Consider the following 22,318-nt stretch of genomic DNA (forward strand, 5'->3'; position numbering starts at 1 on the left):
TTTATTTAATTTCGTCAAAGACTAGATGTCAAAAAATTTAGATACTAGATACGTCAAACTTAGCTGCTTCAGTAGCGTATCGGATGTTTGTGTTAATAAATAAATGTTATAACTTATCTATTTTTCTTAGAATTGTATATTTTTATAACAATTTTAATAACTAGGTACCAATATTTTATTCACAACGTAAAATAAAACAACAAATTATTGAGTCTACTCTACATCATATTTTTACACGCTTTGAACGGCACTGATAAACTAAGATTTTTGATATATGCTCCTTCCTTAATCTTTTTATTCAAAGGGCGCAATTTAACTCCAACTATTATTTTACAGTATTTCTTGAAAACAGTAAGAAAAATTAAGAAATTATAATACCAATATACAATAAATATTGTAATAAATCTATTGAAATCGTAATAAAAGTTCTAAATAAAAGCTTCAAACATTTTTTGAGTTCTGGAAAATTTGGCTTTTGGCTTTTTTTTTCATGACTACCGAAATAAGTGGTATTTGAAGACGATTTACCGGTAATATTTTACCGCGTTTTTAGAACATTTAATCAAGCAACCGATAAATCGATAAACCCATAATGCGATCCCTAATTGCAGCTATATCTGTAAACAAAGACGTTTTTTGTCGGGCAAAATTATGTTTACTATTTTGGCGGACGGTATCTTTTAGTATATTTAAACTAAGGTAAGTCATATAAGTCGTACTACAGGTGTACGTACCATTCTAATCGGATTAATCAGGTTGCGTAGGGTGGGTGGGGGTAAGAGCGCGAGGAAACCAACGCAACACGCAACACAGCAACGGCAAAAAAGCGACAGGTGGCGCGGCGGGCGGACGGGGTGAGTAATGGTGATGGAGGTGGTGGGCGGTGAGCAGACGGTGAGGGGGCCGGGCTCAGTTCACCGCTGAAACATACAGAGTCGCACAGTGATGCAATACACGATCCACCAAAATTAAGGGGTGCTAACAAGGTTGCAAGATCCCATTGCATGCAAAATGTAAATAACTATGGTTGGGTATGGTAATAAATTGAATGGCTAATCTAATCTTACATGTAATATTAGTCCTAAAGCCTCATTCATAACCTCGAAATTAGTGGAATAAATTAATGGTTTCAATTAGCGTACAGGTTTGTAACTCTGATTTCAATGTAAGAATAGAAAACGTCAAAATTAGTGGTGGTAATTTTCAGATAATAGAGAAAGTTAACAAATTCTTAACTTTTTCTACTAATTTTACTTCAAAATTTACGACTAATGTCATTTTGGCCTTTATCAAAGGCCTTTATAATACGTCAAGAGAAATTGTGGTTATAAATATAATTTTATTGTTTTCTAAACTAATTATTGAGCTTGCTCTATGGATAAAACTGATTACTGCAAACCGTTACTATGTATATAGGATATTGTAATATTTTAATTGTATTTTGAATGATCATAAACTCTTAAGTATAAATATGATCCAATTCCAGTAATTCTTTTAGGATAACAAACATTAAAGAGATTTTTTTAATTTAAAATGCTGTATTTGCACGATTGTGAGCATTTCAAGATTCTGAAAGAAGCTTAGAATATATTTTTCCTAATTTACGGTTACGTTGTTAATACTCTTTGACCTGATACTACAAGAATAGGATATTCTATAAATTTTAAATGTATATTTAACTCTTAAGTATAAAGTATAATTAAAACAACCACTAAAATTTTTTGGACTAATTGTCTGAGAAAGATTAGAACTCATCACCATAATAACAAACACTAAAGAGACCTTTTTAATTTAAAATGTTATATTTGCATAATTATGAGTAATTCAGTAGCACATAAAAATTCTAATGTCATTTTTCATAAGAATTAATTATTTATGAGCACAGACATTTGGTCATGTTTTATTATATTGTATAACTGCTACAATTATACAGTCACACTACATGCAACGTTGTCAACAAGAAAGTAAAAATAAAAAGATAAAGTAAACTAAAAATTAATTTGATTCATAAACATTTAAAACAGAATACATACATAACAAAGAAAAGTCAATGAAGATAACCAGTATAATCAAAAGTATTAAGATCAAGCACGCCTTAGATAACAAAAACAAATAATGTCTATAAGATCAGATTTATTAAATTTTAATTGTCTACATATCGAGGTCCAAAACCAGCTTGAACATAAAACAATTTGCTCAAAGGGTATTTCTATTCAGCAGCTATTAGACAGTAATTTTATTCAATTCAAATATCTGTCTCATTCAAATACGCACCGCCTACATATTATTTTCTAACCTCTTAAATTTACAGATATACATTTATGTATATATATATGGCACTTATATGCACCACATATGTTAATATTAATTAGAAACAATGACTAACTGCTTACAACCAATTCTATTGTTTAAATGAAAATAACTTAGATAAATTATAGCAAGAAAATGTTTACAATATTTAACTGTAATGCAACTATATTATACAAATATCTTATGGGACACCAATATACATATTATAGTTAAACTTTTATTACCCTCAGGTAGAGGTGAAGAGTGTCCTCAAATGGCTATAAAATATCTATCGTCCATATATTTATATAAGAGAATTATATATCACTAACTGCCTGAAAATAATCCAAGTACCTTTTTTTTTCCTATTTAAGAAACCAATGTTTGTTTTCGCCTTTAAAAACTGATAAATATTGTAATCTGTTCAATAAAATATTAAAATATATTTCTTTAATTTAAAAACGAAAGTTCCCATCTGTCAACTATACGTGGGAAAACAAAATGTTGATATTTTAGTAAAAGTTTAAAGCAACCTGTGGGATATATTAACAATGCAAGTAATTTAAAAATAATTTTATAATCTAGGTACGTCTTTTCCCGATAGTATTATTTTTGATTCGTCTCAATAGCTTTATTTTTATTGGAGATACTTTTGAACAAGACAGTAACAATTTACAGCAATTTTACCATTGAAAGCATGCCTTTGCTTTTCCTCGCGAACACACTTCTTAAAAAGTGTTTATGATGTTTGTTACTGTCATTGAAAACTCATATTATTATTGCATAGATAAAGGAAATAAATTTAGATTGGAATGCCCGTCAAAATTTTAGGTCGCGAAATTGTTTTGGGTCGCGACCGTTGTAGGCGATCTGGCGCTACTATAGTGGTTGCTATGAACGACCGCAAACAAAAACAGAAAACATTTTCTCTTGTCCCTAATCAAAGTCAGATTCTTCAAAAATTATAAAATCTTTCAAAATCTAAAGCGCTCATCATTGAAAAAATTCCAAAAAGTGTTTAAAGCATCCATTTTCCAAGTAATTATTGCTACCTTGTGAATCTAACGAGGAATCTAATTTAAGTTTTATTTACTCAAATCCGTGATAATTGTGAAAAAGTGGCATTAAAAACTTAAAAAGCTGTGCTGTGAACTGTGAACTGCAAAAACCATTGTGGACCGTGGCGTAAAGTCGGTTTCCAGTGTTTCATAGGTATTTCATACCATGTCCTTATATAAAATAAAGTTCCTTGTATGCAACACATTGTATTTTATTCATAAAATTAAAAGAAAATAATAATGAATAAACATTATTTGGCGATATAATTCCGTAAAAAGCCGAACCGCTCCGAAATTTTCAAAAGCTTTGAGTCGCGACTGTTGCAAGAATAGCGTCAAATAGTGTTTACATTGTCCTAATGGGCACTTTCCAATCTAAACTTGTTTCATTTATCTATGTATTATTGTTTATTGACGTTTACTTTAAAAGAGATGATTTAAAGTTCTGAAGTATCAATTCAATTAATCATAGTAGAGATCAACTTTTGGACTTAGAACATCTCTAGTAGAGTAACTGCCCAACAGACAATAATAAATGATTTTTGAGAGAGTGACATTACATAAGTTATAAACACTATTTTATAGGTCTGTTGACTAGGATCAAAATCAAAGGTGTGGTTTAATGTAAAAAATACTAAAAATGCTAGTCTTTTGTTCAAAAACGAATATCTCCAACAAAAATTAAGCTATTAAGATGAACCAAAAACAAATTATCGAGAAAAAATGATGATAAAATGATTTTTAAATTCCTTGCTTTGTTAACGTACTTCAACAGTGTTTCAAAATGTTACCAAAATATCAACATTTTGTTTTCCCTCGTATAATTGAGAGATGGCAATTTTCATTTTTAATTTTGAAAGAGGTACTAAAAAGTCTAAAGTAAGTTAGCTACAAATTGCTTAAAAAATCATCAAAATTGGTCTAAGTACAACTTAGTAGAGATGGAATTGCTTATTAGGGTTTCATAAAAAGACTAAGACATGATGTTTTTTAAAAGTTATATAAGTTATCATTTATTTTTAGTTTTAATTCACTCTGGTAATGAATAATGTACATAAGCTGAAATTACATTGAGTGCCTGAGACTTTAACACATAGACATGTAGTTTGACTTTAAATAACATATAAATAAAATGTATGACTTGCAACCTTGTTTAACTATTGGCTCACAACTTAAATTTTAGCACAGATATAAAATTGTTTAATATAAATGTAAGATTGTATGTTAAAAGACATTCATTAGACAGAAATCCTATTAAGACATTGAACACACTATATTATAAATTCAAAAAAATATATAATCCATGCATAACTATTGTCGAGGTATTTTTATCTACATTAATAACTAAAATGTTTTTGTTCCCTTACATAATACTGAAACTTAATTTGAATAAGTTAAAAATTAAAATCTTTAAATTTAAGTTTAGAAAGTAGATAAGTATGTACAAAAGATGTTTATCGAATAATCAACTTTAAATAAAATCAAGTTTTTCTTCAAAATAAACGTAATACATATTTTAATTAGCTGGACAATATTTAACTATAAATACTTAAAAAGACAAATTCTGAAAACCTTGAAATTTAAAAACAAAAAATCTTAAGATAGCCATCACAACTACTTCACAACAGCTTTATAGAATATTTTAAAATATGATAATTAGTCTTTAATAGATCTTGTAAGAGATCTGCTCTTTCTAAATCAGCTAGTGTTACTACTCTTATTGGATCTTAACCGTTCAATACCTGATCGTTCCTCTTCTTCATCACTAGTATATGAAGACATTCCACTGACAGCAGCTCTAGTAGAAGTTGCTTGCATTAATTCCTGATTTGGAGCATTCCTATTCTCATATAATAAAATATTTAAAGTTTCTTCATAAATACGAGCTTCAGGACATTCAACTTTAGTATGTTTTTTATCTGTGGCATAAACAATTGATGTACAACAAACTTCAGACACCTAAATATAATAATTCCGACATTACAATATACCATAAATAATACATAAGAATTAATGAGTTGAAAATATAAAGTTTAAATATACCTTCTTTCCATGCCCATAAAATACCCAACAACAAATCTCACTAGTACTGATAACATCTTTCAAAAACATAACCCTGTTACTATACCATAAGGAAAGTTTATCAAAAAGTTCAATATTTTTGAGCAAATTATCATCAGACGTTGAAGTGTACGAGTATTTGTTATTATGACGATTAATTAACAATTTTATAGCAGGTTTAGTAGAATTTGAACTAATTAGTGTTTCTTCTTCTTTAACTGATGTAATCAAAGGAACCTATCAAACAAATTATATAAATAATAATAAATAATAAAAGTAGTCCCTATAAGTATTTACCACACACAAGGGTTCATGCTCCCCTTTTTCTTTTTTCTGTAATGCTTTATTACAACATTCTGCCAATTCAGCAATGCAATAGTATTTAGCTTCTGCTAATAATTCAGCAATATCACGACTAGATTCAGGCAAAGGCACACTCCCATCGCGCAAAAAGTTGAGGATTGTACCAAAATGCTTTCCACATCTATCGATTAAAATCCATCCTAAAATACAGATAGAATCTTAAATAAACTCTTTAATAATTGATCTAACTTACCATCAGAATCTGAGAGAACTTCCATTCTACCGCTAAACATTGCTCTTAACATTGTGTCATGTTTAGTTAGGGTTCCTATAGTAGTATAATGCAAACAGCCTCCAACATTTAATTTTACGTATTGGGATGGGTTACCCTTTATTGTGGTTTTACCCGACATTGTGTTAATTTCGGTTTCAAACATATAACTTGTTTAATAAAGAATATGTTCTTGAAGTAGGTATTTAAATTTATAATAAAATTATAAACTTTCTGTTGTAAAAGATAACATATGAGTCATTAAAAAGTCAATACTTTCTGAAGTTGTCAAAAGTCGGAATAAATTGGGTTAGAAACAAAATCTTCTAGGCATTACTTTAGTTTAACGGCCCGGGCTGCCAGGGCCATTCGACCATAATATAATAGAATATCCAATACAGTACTTTTATTTTGTGCTTTTGTGTTATTAAAATTATAAACATAAGTTATAAACAACCACGGGTTCACTAGTTAGCGAGGATTGTAGTAAACCATAGTAGACTAAACGAATTATGTGTATTTCTACTTTTTTTTCTACTAACGTTTGTATAAAATATATTTCTAATCCACTTTGACTATGGACTTTGACTTAAATTGATACATAAAAATATATCCAAGTATATCTAATTACTAACTGTTACTAATAAGCCATTCTCAAAATGAAAAGGAAAAAAGTTAAAATATTTTCATATACAGGGTGATTCAAATTTTTTTCATTAGTGTACTTTTTTGAAATGCTGTATCTTTTTTATGTAACTACGTATTATACTCTTGATTATGTATATGGATACCAAAGTTTACACAGAAATTTATATTTATTCTGTAAACTTTGTGACTTTCTCAAAATTAATAAAATAGCAAATTGTTTATGGAAATATTTTATAAAAACGTCCATTTCAAAATATATTATTGAAATTCACTATATTGCATGGCATATATTTCAGTGTGTCACATTTTCACTGTCCTTGGCAGACTTTCCATTATATATGTATGTGTATACATTGCGGGTTCAGAAGTCATTATATATTCAGTGTAAGTCAATCACCAATTCCATTGAGATAAGAGGCTCATTATTTCAACGCAAATTAATAGATAACTTACACTAGCTTACTTCGGGTTTTTCTTATGAAGAAGACAACTATACCGGGTGCGTTTCAAAAGTGGCTCAACCTTATACTTTTTTTATTTCTCCAGACCAAAAAAAACGGAGACTTGGTATGTTAGTCTATGACATAAATTAGGATTGACTGACGTATTCAGTTGTTTTCGGTCACTTGCTGTTTCACCGGAAATAAGTACTTGAATTTTTTTCATTTATACCAATAAGGGTGTCATTTAAAAACCAAAAGTTGTATTCATTTCACGTGATTTCAAGTGACCGAAAACAACTGAATATGTCACTCAATCCAAATTTATGTCACATACTAACATATCAAATCTCGTTGTTTTATCTGAAAAAAAAAGTTATCGAGGTGAGCCACTTTTCAAACGCACCCGGTATGTTTAAATATATCCAGTTAAAAGAATCAATAGTAATTAAAAATATGTTAGCTTTGAATGTGTATAAAATTTAATCTCATAGATATTTATATGCATATACAGAGGTACATAAATTATGACATGATGGTACATGGTACCGGGTACCGTATGATAGAAAAAAACGGCGTCAGCGATGGCTATGAAATGAAGATCGCTGTCGTTTTATATGTAAATTTATATGGGAAATGTCATCGATCGTCGTTTCCCAGCCAAATGGACGCCGTTTTTTTCCATCATACAGTATTTTTAGAATGTAGAATGCTACACACAGATATATGCCACCAAATTTGTTGAAGCATCCTGTATACTAAGGAGTAATTTTAAAATTGTGTGTCCTAACACTTCCTAAAACTTGTATAAACTACCTATACCTATCTAAAAAGCAGGCTGAATATTATAAATACTATAATTAATTTTATCTACGTCAGTGAGTTAAGAAGTTCTTAACTCACGCATTTTGAGTGAGTTAAGAGCTTCTTAACTCATGCATTTTCATTGCCGCATTCCTTGTTTAGATGACTACCAAAGAGAAAAAAATATTTTTAAAACATTTAATTTACACTAAATAGGTACGTACTAAATACAAATAAACTGTTCTATTGATAATAATTATAAAAACATGAAAATTTATTTATTATAATTTATTATTAAACTGACATAAAGTGTCAAATTCAACGAGCCCCCGTAACAATAGTTTCTCGATATATAATTACCTACAATGTATTTTTATTTTTTTATTTTAGTTAAAAATATTTTTAAAATCCATTGTGTGTTTTTATAGTTAGACGTAGATAAAATATTGTACAATACACGCGAGTTAACTCCATTAAGATACTTTTGTGGTTACACAACTCGTGCTACGCACTCGATGTGCAACTTTCACACGCGTATCTTAATGAGGCTGTTAACGCACTTGCATCGTAAATATCTATTATAAATATATAATTAACAAAAAATAGTTCATCAGCATATATAGCTACTGAATATATCAGACTGTTGACTATAATGTTACATATTACCCATATTACCTACATCTATTATTATCTATTCCATGATTCCACATTTATTAAAAATCATATATGGTTACATATATGTATATATAATCTTTAACATATCTTATCAAGTAGCAATTTAGCAAGATTATTGTTACCTTCATTAACTATTTTTTTAAGCATATCGATGGAATTATATCTCTTACTCGGAATTAAGCAAAGACTTGTACGGTTCAGCATAGTGTTTAAGAATATTCTTAATTGCAGAAACTTATCTTCAGAAAAGAAATCCTCGCCAGCAGATATGGGAATGTTCGAAGCATTACGAGAAATGTATGCCGCAACTAAATAATCTCTCACAGAACTATGAAGAAAGGTTAATTTATTTTTATTGCAAATTAATAATCCAACTCTCAAATACTCTTCCTGTGTAATCGGATGATATTTCTCTCTGATGCCTGGAATGCATTCTTTCACTGCAATATAGATGTGACCATTTATCAAACCCTCACTATTCTTTGTAGATTTCATTCCCTTGTATGGTACTTTACTGGAGTAATAAAGTTGAACTTTTAGTTGAATAAACTTCTTAAATATAACTGGTAACGGCATAATTTGATGTAAATTGTTACCGACTATTTGTGAAAGTAAATTAACATGCAACGGATTCCCACTAAATGGAATTCCATCGACGATATCAACAGACTTCAAAAAAGGAATATCATGTAGGTCTTTCACATTATTCTTCATATCCAAAAGCCTATTCCAGTACATGTTCGATTCGCTGCATGTTAGGGGATTCAATCGATAAGCTGAGCTGTGTAATTCCTTTTCTAGATAACCTTGCTGGTGAAGTCTACACGTAATCCAAAGAACATTATTTCTAGATGCTAAAGCACGAAACATTCTTATCGCTTTAATCTGATGACTTGGAATTAATTCGTCAAAGGCGTCAAACAAAAGCACCGTGGTAGGATGACGATGCTGATCTTTTACTGAAATTAGTGATAAATACAAAAGTTTCTCTTCACATCGCCATTCTTTAACATCTAATTTGCTCACATATTCTACAATCCATTCTGCAGCGTCTTCAGGATTCAAAATATTGTTTTTTTCAAAACACCTGTATATTAACATTACAGCATTAGTGTCGTTGCTAAAATTTACATGTATAACCCAGATGTAAGGAATGTGTTTTTTAAGCTCAGTAGCAAAATGTTTGAGAAATACTGTTTTACCACTTCCTGGATAATCTGCAATAATATTTATTTTGTATTGAACGTTCCAGTTGGAACATAAATCGGAGATACTTATCTTTTCCGAATATTGTATGTCGTCAAAGATATCTAGAATATCACTGTTATGTTGACTAATTTTTTCTATAAATAACAATCCAGATTTATGGTGCATCCAATAAATATTTATGTCTTCATAATCATGTATTCTTTTTTCACTATATTTAGGGAATAAAAAAATTCCGGGTTTGCAATTTTTGTTCTTACTTTCCCAACGTGTAATTTGAAGATTAAATCCATCAAAATCTTCTTCAGTTGCTTGAAAAACTACAACTGCATTAGATGACCATACACTATTTGCAAGGGTTTGCTTAGATATAAAAGGTCTTCTTAAGGTTCTCGGAATGAAATATGAATCTTCCGTTGGTAACTTATTACCAAATTCTAGCTCGCCCCCGTTGACTAACTTTTCCAAAATTTTCATATCTAATATTTTTTCGACTGTGCTATCTACAATTTCCTTTAAATATACATGGTGTCCCTGAAATGACAATTCAGTATTGCTAAACAAATCCTGTTTAGTTTGTTCATCCATATCAGCTAGCGAGATGTTATCACTGATACATAAGCAATTTGAAATATGCTTTCTACTTTTTAACATATCGTAAAATGATTCTTTATGACTGCAGATGCTCACAATTTTCTTTCGGTTTCCTGCAACAATAGATATATCTCCAGATATGGGTCCACGACGGTGAATTACTCCTTCATATTCTATTAGTAACAAACCATTATCTTTCTTATACAACCACTTAGCAGCTTTCGATGATATTTCAGTGTGTCCTAACTGCTTAGTAGATAGAAACAAAAAATCTCTTTTCTTTGAAAGAAATTGGACGAATCTTAAAGAAGTCAAGAATGTTGATTCAGTAACGACATAAAGTATTTGCTGTTTCGTATCATCGAGAAATTGTATCCATTCTTCAGGATAGTGTGGTCCAAATCCTACTTGGCACTGCTGCAAACAGCTCAAATTCCATTTAGACATATTAACAACGTCAAGGTTACTAAAGTTATTTTCAAAGTTCTTTATCCAACGGTCAACATTTTTTACCAGTAAATGATCTTGCATTTTTCCTATTTTCTCGAGAAACCAATTCGCAGTACTTGACATAAACATAATAGCTGTCTTTTCCAAATTGATGTAGCGTTTATCAATATTTAAATAGAAATAGAGTTGTGTCGTAATTGTTGCTTGAAAATAATTTATAATTCTAAATTTCTCGAGAAAGTTGAAATATAATGTACGATCCAAAGATGTTGGATAATATTTGAGAAAAATCTCTTTTAGTTCTTGTACCGTTTCTTGTGAAAGTGCCCAGCAGGTAAAATGTCCAGAAATTGGTATATCATCTATCTCTAAGCTCTCCTTAAACCAAGGTTTAAATTGAAATAGTAGTGTTGTATACACATCAAATGACTGAACATTCCTAATCTGATTTACTTTAAAGCAATTAAAATATTTTTGTAAAAATGTTACCATATTGAATTCAATGTATTTATCTTGGTAACAAGAATCACTTTCAATGCATGCCCAATAAAATCGTTGTGTTGTCTTAAGCTGATGGATTATAAACACATCAGACCATTTACAGCTGGGGTCCACATACACATAATTAATATTTGTCTTCTCCTTCAATTGTTGTATTATAATAGCAAAATTAAATAGATGATTTCTAACTTTTAATGGAAAATGCCGTAATGGATTGTCTAGAATTTGATTACTCATATTAATCACAAAAATACATACACCAATCTATTTCACAGCAAACACCGTATCAAACTAAATTATAATGTGGTTATTTATGAACGGTTGATATCTGCATGGTTTATATAAAAATGGATTACAAGGACAAATACAAAAATTCAATTTTTGATAAATATTAGTCACATATGAAGTGAGATTAGATACAGCCTGCTGTTGTGTATTAAAAGAAGATATTTGAATTTTCAGTTAAAAGGAAATAATCAAACCATATACCTTGTGAACTAAAAAAAAACGGCGTAAAGTTGGCTTTAAAGCTGCAATTTTCTATAATATGCATAAAAACTCGCCCACCACGGGCGACCTAACCATTATCAATTAAATATTTAAATTTTTAACTAAGCCAATATTTTAAATTCATTTTATATTATTATATATAAATATTATTTTAAAACTTGAGCAGGAATTTCCATTAAAGTATTGCCAGTAGTAATTATTGAATACTAGCCTATAAAAAACTTAACTTACCATGTATGTTCAGTTGTCACAGATAATGTAAAAGTTTTGTTAAATTAGATTATAAATATAGAATATTACCCAAAATATAGGAAAATTATCTTTATTTAAAAGTTAATACAGTATTTATAATTCTTTTTACACTATTTCTAATCTAAATTTTGGCATGGACTTTTTGCTTTGGTAGAATACTTGTAACACATACTGGCACCATTTTTATTTACCAGGCTCTAATCTCCAATTTTAACAAGCTGTATATTGTTCATTTTCTATAATTATACACAATAACATTATCAATATATTTTTACAAAAAAAATCTATACAACTACATCATATACAGTATAAATATAATAGCATAATCACATACTCTTTTAAAACCCTATACTTATTAATAATATCTTTGGTATTCAAACTATGTATATCTTACAGAATAATTATTATACTTCTTATAATATAAAATCTCACATTTTTTAGATAAACGTTATTGTTAAGTGTTCTGCAACATGAAGTTCTAACTTTGGCTAACCTTATATACTAACAAGTCCCATCAAATTATATTATTTCTGAATATCTTTTTTCAAAAAATTATTTACAATATAATTCGATCTCATACATTTAATAACATGTTATATATTTTAATAACATTTAACATCTTACAAATATAGCTACATACCTTCCAACTATTAAGATCAACGCATAAGCACAAAGAAGAGTATAAGTTCGCCCCATCAGGTCTTTCGAATACTCAGACCAATCAGAGATTCCATTTTTTATTATTAAATCTAATGTACAAAAGGATAAACTATACTCTGTTTTTTTTCTCAGGTAAGATTTCGACAGACGACGACAAAAGAAAAGCAGATGACGTCCCATACCAATCTATTTATTTTACTAATAAAAGTTTCTAATATTTTTTAAGTTAACTATGGATGAGTTTAAATATAAATTCGTCATGTGTCGTCTCTTTTGTTTTTAACCAGTTTTATTGGTTTATTTCAAAAATGACAGATCATATTTCAATTTTATTGGTTTGGCGGAACGATGAACGACAAACGGACACAAAAGCTTTTTTCGTTTTCCTGTTATTACCGATTCTGAACCGTCTTAGAACTGTGATGCGTATGCGCAGAAGGAAATATGAAGACATTATTTAATTTGCGCATGCGCTGCAGAGTTCTAGGACGGTTCAGAATCGGTAATAACAGGAAAACGAAAAAAGCTAAAGTCTTGCCAAATTATAGGTTATAATTTTGTGGCAACTTATGTATGTCAGACTTATGTCAAATATCTGTGTTTTGGAAGATGATGCATTTTGATTCGTATTATTACGTGTGTTTTGTGTCTTTTGAAGTCAAGTGGAGGAAAAATCGAGGGAAAATTAACTGTAGACCCAGAGCAGGTTTATAGTTAATACTCGCTGCTCAGACAGAAAGTCTTATACACCCCAATAAAGTTACCATCAATAAAGATTGTATATCATCTCGTCGTAGATAAGCGCATCTTATATATGCTACAAGGATCGTGCTAAACATATACTACTGGAGACTGGAGTAGCTGTAAAAAATCGACATCACACGATAGGTAAATAATGGAGTTTAGTACTGCAGAAAAATAATGTCAAAAGGTACTGGTTTAAAAAAATTAAGATTAAAGTTAATTAATCAACCTTTTTAAGGTATAAAATTTTAAGTGTTATTATTAATAAAATAGTTTGTTCTATTTATTCCTGTGGAATATTACAAATTTGTATTTGTACATAAATTATATTGATAAATATAATACTAAATAATGCGGGAAGTTTCTTGAAGCTTGATAGTAAGAAGGTCTTTTTTATATTTTTTTGGTATGTGGTGTTTTGTTCTTGTTTGTTTTGTATTAACACATACCGTTTTTTTAAATAAAATAACTCGATTACATCTTTTTAGTTTTATACAAGTTTTATACAGTTTTTTTTCACAATATTTTGAAGTAACCACTTATCAGTCAAATTTTAAATATATTAATTTCCTGCTATGCGTTCCAGTTGCACTAACTTATTTCTTTGTAAAATAAAATAAACTACTATGAAATTAAAATGACAGACACATTTATCACTGTCAAGGATCTTGTCGTTGGACAGACTATAGCAGCAAAAAATCGGCTTTAGACCATAAAAAACTTAAATCGTCCAAGAAAGTGTTTAAAATAAGTATTATTGCAGCAAGGGTTGAACGGTTGAACCGTTAATATATCAAAAAATAACTAAATATTAAATATTTTGCTACTTAAAACTTAATAATAATAATAGCTCCCGTATATAGCGTTTAACGCCTTGGGAGTAGCAAGGTACAGCTTGCCATGCTAGAGCCGTTCGGTATACAAGAAAGGTAATGTGGCTAGCACTACGTTTCAACAGCCTATTATTACCTCAGGATTGTGAATCCCAAATACTCGTTTAAGGCTGAGTCGACCTAGGTAGCCAACCTATTTTTATTTTAATGAAAATAGTGGGCTGATGAAATGCCGGGTGTGGGATTCGAACCCACAACCTTGAGATTGGTAGACGAGAGCCAGTACCTCTACGCCACCGGGCACCATTAAAAAAATAACTAAGATAAAAAAAATTATAAGAAAAAACTAAAAAAAAACGAATTCAGATATGATTTTAAATTCTAATAGTCATCCATACACCAGAAGATTTGGCCCGTGTATTTAGTCCTCAGACTTGGCCTGTCACGTACCAAAACTCTCGTATGTTAGCCTGCCGATTAAATCTTTGGCCGATTAAATACACTCGTTTGGGACAAAATTCGACGTTTTATATCAATTTTTATACCGGGTGCTTCTCAAAAGTGGCTCACCCAACTTTTTTATTTCTTCAGATAAAAAATCGCGATTTGGTACGTTAGTATATATGACTAAGTCAATAATACTAATTCTTAATCAAGGAGCCTTTGTAAAAATAAATTTGATATTCTAATGTTTTTAGTGTGTGTCGGTTAAAAAATGCCCAAATCGTATTTTTCAAATGGAACCAAAACAATGGAACAAAAGTAAATGTGTACATAAAATTGCAACTGCTATCTGTTTCAAATTAAAGGAATCAAATATTTCAGCAATATTTAGTAAAAGTAAAATAATAAATACAGAAGACCGTTGTGGGACCGTCTACATTTTGTTGTTTTACAACATATAACACAACGATATAAAAATATCACTGATCTACTACCGTTAGGGAACACACAAACCGTTTAGACAGTGTCATTCAAATTTACAATAAAATTATCATTTTGTTGGACAATGATCAGAATAGTTGGACAATTTGTAACTTTTAAAGATATAATATAAAACAAACAATATAGTAAACTCAGCTGATACAAATACAGAAATATTTTTATTAATATTGATGTTGCTAGTTTCCCTTCTGCATAGCTAAATCACTATATTGTATTGTTAGAATAATGTTTGAACATGTTGAGCATATTCTTTTTACAAATGCATTTTATTCGTCGTTTCCTGAAAGATCTGAACTACACCTGCTTTCCACTGAGACAACTGTAGCAATTAGGGTCACTGTATTAAAATATTTATATAAACTAAACTTGGGTGGTGCATCGTCGTTGGAAAAATAACAAATCCCATGCAAAATGTGAACTGTCCAAATATTGGTTCCCCTGTTGATTTCACAGCGAAGTCATAAATATAGGTTTATTACAGGTCTACGGAAGCTGAATACACATGTCAAATTTGAACAATTATCTTAAACAAGCCGCTTTTAGCTAATTTAAGAAAAACTGCATCTATTTTTAAATTAAAATTGAACAGGTAACAATGCAAATCAAGTAAATGCAGGGGCGGAGACAGAAATTTATTTTAGGGGGGGGTCCAAATAAAAAAGTAATGTAGAATATGCTTATTAGTGCGCCATTCTTAACCCAAAAGGCTAATATTTAACCCAATTTATAGAGCTGGGGGGGGGGGCGGAATATCCATATTGTTCAATTGCCACTAATAAAAAAAGAACTAAAATAGGGAAGAAGTAGTACCTAACCTCAAAAGTTATGTCAAATCATTGAGCTTGAGGGTGCAGCCACACTATCCTAAAAACGGCTTATCGGCGTAACGGCGTAACGACCTTGAATCGATTTCCAGTAATTCTATTGGCTGAAATTTTTGACAGATGAATTTGACAGATAAAATTTCTGACAGATGAATGTTTCAGCCAATAGAATTACTGGAAATCTATTCAAGGTCATTACGCCGTTACGCCGATACGCCGTTTTTAGGATAGTGTGGCTGCACACTGACTCCATAAGCTTGACAATGGCTTGACATTTGAAAAATAATTTTCACATTATTATGTGTCATCACTTCATCAGCAATGACTAAAGAATACAAGGACACGTTAGACGCCATCATTTTGGAGCCTACGGATGAGTCACCACCTCTTTAACAGCAACGTTTAGGAAAAAATCTAAGGTTTAGGAAATATAATAATATGACATTGACTAAATTATAAATTGACAAGTTAAGGTATGTTGGAATTTACCTGGTTTTGCATTGTCACCTGTTCAGTTTGAATTTAAAAATAGATGCAGTTTTTCTTAAATTTGTTAAAAACGACTTGCCCAAAATTATTAAAATTTGGCATGTGTTTTCAGCATACCCAGACCTTTAAAAAATCTATTTACGACTTTGCTGAAAAATCAATGGGGACCGATGCACCACCCGGTAGATTAATCTTCTAAATCGCAAGTATCATCTAAATAGAAAGCAGTTTATATCTATCAATTGTAAATTATTTTAATAATTACAAGCCAAAAAATATTATTATCTCTTTTCTACAGTTACACGTTTCTTTAAATTAGGCCAATCTATATTTAAAATCTCATTTAAAACATAAATATCTCATATACATCAATTTCTAGCATGTAATTTGAAGAAGTAATAAGAAGATTTTTATATATGTATGTATATAAACCCTTAATATAAAGTATTTATTTGTACAAGTTTTGGCATTGGAAATGATTTCCCTTTATTTAGTTTCTCAGTTTAAAACATTTATCATAGGTCAATATATATACATAAAAATAATACAAGGCAATAAAAAATAGTACACGGTATAAATTCTGAAAAATTGCATATCAACTTTTACATACATATATGCAATACAGTTAGGAATAATATCAAAACATCTTAGTAAAATAATAATGTGTTTTTCTAAAATTTATAGTCGGTAAAATATTTTGGCAACTAATAAAAAATATATAAAAATTAGTCAAGATAATATTTTCCATTATTTCGATGTGTATTGTTGAACATAATTTAGCTTTTCATTAAAAATATGTTTGTTGTTAAATCTAAAATGTCCATAGACGAGCATTGTGTATCATCCATTGCATGTATAACAATTGAAATAAGTGACATGCATGCATGTATGACAAATGAAATAAAGTTAAATACATTATGGTGGGTTCATACTTCGAGTATTAGCCCTAACCTTACCCTTAACATTAACCCTAAGAAATTAACCTTGAGAACTTAAGGAAAGGCCGTTCATACTTCTCCTACTTGTCTTAAGAAAATAATCAATATTCTCGTAAGCGCTTGCGCTCATATAAAACATATGTTTTGAACTAACCTAAATTCACAATTATTTTTAAAATTTCTAATACCAGAAAAACTAATTTTTACATTAATAATTTCTAAACAAAAAAATATATAATATATTTACATTTATAAACCGTCAAATTCAACATGTCAGAAATTATTTCGAGAATTCTTAAAACTCCTAGCTTTGAGCAATATATAATATATTTACATTTATAAACCGTCAAATTCAACATGTCAGAAATTATTTCGAGAATTCTTAAAACTCCTAGCTTTGAGCATGCGCGATTCAGTTTTGAATTAGCATTAGCCCTAAGAATATAAAATATCCCAACCTGTTAGGACTAAGGCTAATGTTAGGGCCGATACAACGAGAGCATGAACGCTAGCGTTCGTTAACGTTGATTCATATTCTCGGGGTTAGGACTAATGTTAGTGTTAGGGCTAAGATCGGAAGCATGAACCCACCATAATGGTGGGTTCATGCATAGGCGTGGTGCATTACAGTTGATTTCAAAAAATTCCGACCACAGCGCAGTATACGGCAGAAATCAGAAATTTTCGCTATGTATTTCACGCCGTCCCGGTTACAGTTCATGTTGATCGCATTAAAATATTGAAATCGTGGCTTTGTCATAATATTAAAGTATTTTCGTTTTTTTGCGAGTGCAGTTATTGAAACTATAAAACACTGACGTACGAGGTTTGTGTGATGTAACGCTGTTTCGGGTAGTAAAAAATAAGTGAAAAAGAATCCGAACTAGGCGTCGCCGTCGTGTTATGTTGGGACAATTTCATTTGTACATAAAATTGCCGAAAAAATGTTAACGCGTAAAGGAGGGCGTAATTAGGCCGTTGTTGGATGCAATAACATTCAATAACTCAACTTTCCCGGATATTCAACTCTCCCGAAACAACACTTTGTAGGTTCATAGTTTCTCACACCGATTTGATTAAAAGCTAAAATGGATTCAAGCAGTTGTTACATAATCAAAAAATTAAATAGACATATACTCTGAGAGGATAAAATAATTTGCAATATTAATGATATACTTTTTTAATCAACTAGTGATTAAATGTTTTATAAACATCTTCTAAAATTATAATTATGTACCTTTATTAGTATATAATTATGTACCTTTATTTATTCCATTTAATTTTTTTTTTAGCTGGAATAATAAATTATAATACAAGTTAAGACCTTGTGAAGATATCAAAATATTTCCTTTTTTATTTTTAGAATTTTCACAAATTTTAGTTCTTCACACTTGTAGAATAATTATATAATAAATTTTTCATATACTGCACCAAGCACCAGCGCGGCGCGGCGGAGAATGCACCAAGCCTATACAAATGAACACATCAGACAATTACATAATGTAGCTGTGCAGTGACCAGCATACATGTGCAATATATCATTGTTGAACGTTATGTTATAATTATATTGTCGTACTCTTTCTCTCACGTGAAAATGGTATAAATTATATATTTTGAATAACCTTATGGTTCACAAATCACTGCACTAGTAACTCTCAATTTACTTTTATGCCATTTTTGTTGTTATCATCGTGTTGAAGGATATCACTCAAAATTGAAACACAACCAAAATGAATAAAGACCAGATATATCTACTCCAAATTATTTAAATCGCAACGCCTTCAATTACTAATTTCGGAACGTACTTAAAATTTTCATATGATAATATAATTGTCTTGAAACAAGCAGTATGAAAAAAGAGGCACATATTCTCTTAAAAGATATTATGCCTCAAATTATAGAAGAGATTTATACAGGGTGGCGCCTCTCATACGACGCGGAGGCTCCAACGGGAACGACAGTTTGTATTGAAATTAAATTTTGTGAGCATATATAGGTTAATTCACAGCAGTTTTTAAAAATATAGAGAGTTCTACAGAGTGTCCACAAAAAAAATTACATATCAAAGTTGTGTTTTTTTTTGTAAGGGAACACCATATATATTAATTGATTTTCGGATTCTGGGAGAAAAATAAAGGTGAGTTTTTATAAGAGAAGTATGACTAAAATGTAAGGTTTCAGTGTTTTTCAAAGGTGCTTTGAAAATGTTTTCATCAGAATACAAAATTTTTCATAGCACAAAAGTTACAGCAATTTGTTAAAATGCACATTTTTGAAAAACACCCCGTAACTCCGAAACGGTAACAGATCATGTTTTTGACAAAAATTAAGCTCTACACAGGTATTAGTTTTCATCTATCTCCTATAGAAAAAGATGTTTCCCTTTAAAAGCGTCCAAGTTGGCCCACCCTGTACATATAAACTCAATTTTTATATTTTTTTATATCAAAATACACAAATACTCATACTCAATTCTCTCAGTCAATATATCTTGTAGTTTTTTTTATGTATATGGCTGTAACTTTATATACTAAAAATCTATACTTAACACATTTTTTTACTTAACACCTACCCAGCTAATCACTCAGAGAGTTTATTGTGGAATTGTGTCGTGTTTTACGACTACCTTCTTCCATTTCTGCTTTAGGATTAATGCTTTGGCTAAGAGCAATAGTTTTAGGAAAATCAATGGTAGCATAACTTTTCTTCTTCATGCTAGGACTTTCTTGTAGTCTGGTAACTTTGGTATCTTGTATTTGGTTTTGAGGGTAATCATTTGAGCATGTACCACTATTATTTTTATTAGAATCCAAGTCTAATTCAGCATAATTTACTTCTCGTACCATAACATATTCAGTATCATTGTATATGGTAGGAGTACAAGGTACACTATTGCTTGTGTACATTTGAACTATATCTCCATGATTTGGTAAAATTACATTTGTAACAGTATTTAGTTGCTGTAAAAATATAACAATGTAAAATATATCTTTCTTCAATATAGAGTATTTTACCTGTCGAAAATTTAAATTTTCTACATCTCGATTGTCTATATTTGCATAAGAATGTATTTCTTCAACAAATTCTCTATGACTTTCCCTATTCTCTACAAAATTACTTTGGTTTAAGTTGCTCACTATTGTTTTGGCATCAACATTCATATAGACATGGTTAGTAGTATCAGCTGTGGAACAATAATCAGTTTTTAACATATTTTCAATAAGTACTTTGTACCATAACATACTTATATCACAGGGATTTAAATTGGCATAATTAGGAGGCCCAATGCCATTTTCCACCAACACAGTGTTCCTTTTATTGTTGTTATGTTCTAATGAAGGATTTTCTGTGATAACTGGTGGTGGAGATATTGTTGTAGGACTTAATTGTCCCCCATTACTAAAAATTTACAAATAATAAATAATATTTATGTCGATATCAAGTTCTATCTAACCTCGATACTGAACCAGGGCGACTCAGTATTCCAGTATGGGATCTACAAACATAAACATTATTATTTTAGTGAAGATATTTATTTCATAACCACCTTGAAATTGAATGAGTAGGGTTTAGATGACTAGAATCATTCTGAGTATAAACAGCGTGTCCTTCTGACTGTCGTTGAATTGGTGGTCCTTGTCCTGTTAATACAGCTGGGACGGAAAATTCAGTGTTTTGATTCAATGGATTTGCATGATTAGAATTCTCCATGCTCTCTTGAATTCCTCCTACCAAAAAATAAATAATTTATATCTTTATAACTATATTCTTACTTATGTCTGTATTCCTAACCTAAGCATATTAATAAACTATTTTATTACCTAAAATATATTGCTGTACCATATTAAACAGTTGTTCAGCTTTCTTACATTTAAAAGCATAATAACCTGGCCCTGTTGGACTGCGCCTACCACATTCTATGCTAAATACATCAGTATCAACATCCCATCCATATTTTCGTAATGATCGGAGTGGCCATTTAATAGGATTCTTTCCTTTCTGATGAAAAATTAGTTCACTTTCTGTCACCTAAAATATATGTAATACATAAATACTACAATTTTTTTTCAAAAAATAAATTATCATACCTCCAGTTTTCCTCTACTAACAGGTCTACCTCGATCATTTACATTAATTACATGAAAGAGATTTGGATGTGTATCATTGATATCTGCTTTGCTGTTAACGCAGCCCATTTTTACTGAGATTTTTTATGAAAACTTTTAAAGGCCTTTAATGAAATACCTACAGAAAAAATGACTACTTAAATAATAATGTTCCAAAGTAAATTTATTTCTTCATTTGCACATTTATAAATTATGAAAATAAATCTAACAGTATAATTTGTTTTATTATGTAAATAAACAAAAGGGCCAAGGTTATTCTTTATCTAACCCATACCTTGGAAAGGTTCGATGGTTAGTTTCGTTTTGTTAACTTAAATTGTAATCAATACCATCAATCTGACAAAGACGTTGGATACATCCTTTAATAAACCACATTTTCTTTGGCTTAATTTAGCTAATAAAATATTTTTTCTTTTTAAACTACATAATATAAATATCTACAATAGACGCATAAACGTTTCGAGATGTCATCTTCTTCACTTTGACACTTGATCACTTGACATCTTTGACAATTTATCGCGTTGACGTTCTTGACAATGACAATTGCACTGTTGTCAGCTGTAGCATTAAAAATGAAAACTCGGGAATATGTATAGATCTGTGTAGTTCCGTAGTTCGGTTAAACCGGAAATGCAAAAGATTGGAAAATATTTTAAAAAGAAAGTACACCTACCGACACCTGAAAATAACCTTTAG

General features: G+C 30.1%; 2 protein-coding genes across 4 annotated transcripts; both read right to left on the reverse strand.

The window, feature by feature from the left end:
• Positions 1-233: 233 nt before the first annotated feature.
• On the reverse strand, positions 234-7,156 carry LOC115881885 (BTB/POZ domain-containing adapter for CUL3-mediated RhoA degradation protein 3). 2 transcript variants are annotated; one of them, XM_030899606.1, is made up of 5 exons: positions 5,965-7,156; positions 5,706-5,911; positions 5,391-5,645; positions 5,090-5,306; positions 234-920 (listed from the first exon to the last, which is right to left on the reverse strand). In XM_030899606.1, the coding sequence occupies exons 1-5, from the start codon at positions 6,146-6,148 to the stop codon at positions 910-912; spliced, it is 873 nt and encodes a 290-aa protein (XP_030755466.1). In that variant the 5' UTR covers positions 6,149-7,156; the 3' UTR covers positions 234-909. The 2 variants fall into 2 exon arrangements, with proteins under 2 accessions (XP_030755466.1, XP_030755465.1); XM_030899605.1 differs by lacking the exon at positions 234-920 and having other exon boundaries at positions 4,332-5,306.
• A 4,960-nt stretch (positions 7,157-12,116) lies between these two features.
• LOC115881887 (fibroblast growth factor receptor substrate 2) lies at positions 12,117-22,102 on the reverse strand. Of its 2 annotated transcripts, XM_030899609.1 has the most exons (9): positions 21,897-22,102; positions 21,584-21,740; positions 21,317-21,524; positions 21,043-21,223; positions 20,950-20,991; positions 20,740-20,894; positions 20,510-20,679; positions 20,068-20,455; positions 12,117-12,298 (listed from the first exon to the last, which is right to left on the reverse strand). In XM_030899609.1, exons 2-8 carry the CDS (start codon positions 21,689-21,691, stop codon positions 20,072-20,074), a joined length of 1,248 nt encoding a protein of 415 aa, XP_030755469.1. In that variant the 5' UTR covers positions 21,692-21,740; positions 21,897-22,102; the 3' UTR covers positions 12,117-12,298; positions 20,068-20,071. The 2 variants fall into 2 exon arrangements, with proteins under 2 accessions (XP_030755469.1, XP_030755468.1); XM_030899608.1 differs by lacking the exon at positions 12,117-12,298 and having other exon boundaries at positions 19,963-20,455.
• Positions 22,103-22,318: the final 216 nt, after the last annotated feature.

This window comes from Sitophilus oryzae, unplaced genomic scaffold, assembly GCF_002938485.1.
Source record: "Sitophilus oryzae breed Bouriz unplaced genomic scaffold, Soryzae_2.0 scaffold_1744_pilon_pilon, whole genome shotgun sequence".
Taxonomy (NCBI): domain Eukaryota; kingdom Metazoa; phylum Arthropoda; class Insecta; order Coleoptera; family Curculionidae; genus Sitophilus; species Sitophilus oryzae.

Excerpts from the sequence above, each read along its gene's own strand:
- LOC115881885 (XM_030899605.1), bottom strand. The coding sequence starts at position 6,148 with ATGTTTGAAACCGAAATTAACACAATGTCGGGTAAAACCACAATAAAG. Across the intron at positions 5,912-5,964 it reads AGTTCTCTCAGATTCTGATG|GATGGATTTTAATCGATAGA; the intron begins GTAAGTTAGATC and ends TCTGTATTTTAG. Across the intron at positions 5,307-5,390 it reads TTTATGGGCATGGAAAGAAG|GTGTCTGAAGTTTGTTGTAC; the intron begins GTATATTTAAAC and ends TATTATATTTAG.
- LOC115881887 (XM_030899609.1), bottom strand. The coding sequence starts at position 21,691 with ATGGGCTGCGTTAACAGCAAAGCAGATATCAATGATACACATCCAAAT. Across the intron at positions 21,224-21,316 it reads GGTACAGCAATATATTTTAG|GAGGAATTCAAGAGAGCATG; the intron begins GTAATAAAATAG and ends ATTTTTTGGTAG. Across the intron at positions 20,680-20,739 it reads TTTAAATCCCTGTGATATAA|CTGATACTACTAACCATGTC; the intron begins GTATGTTATGGT and ends ATTGTTCCACAG.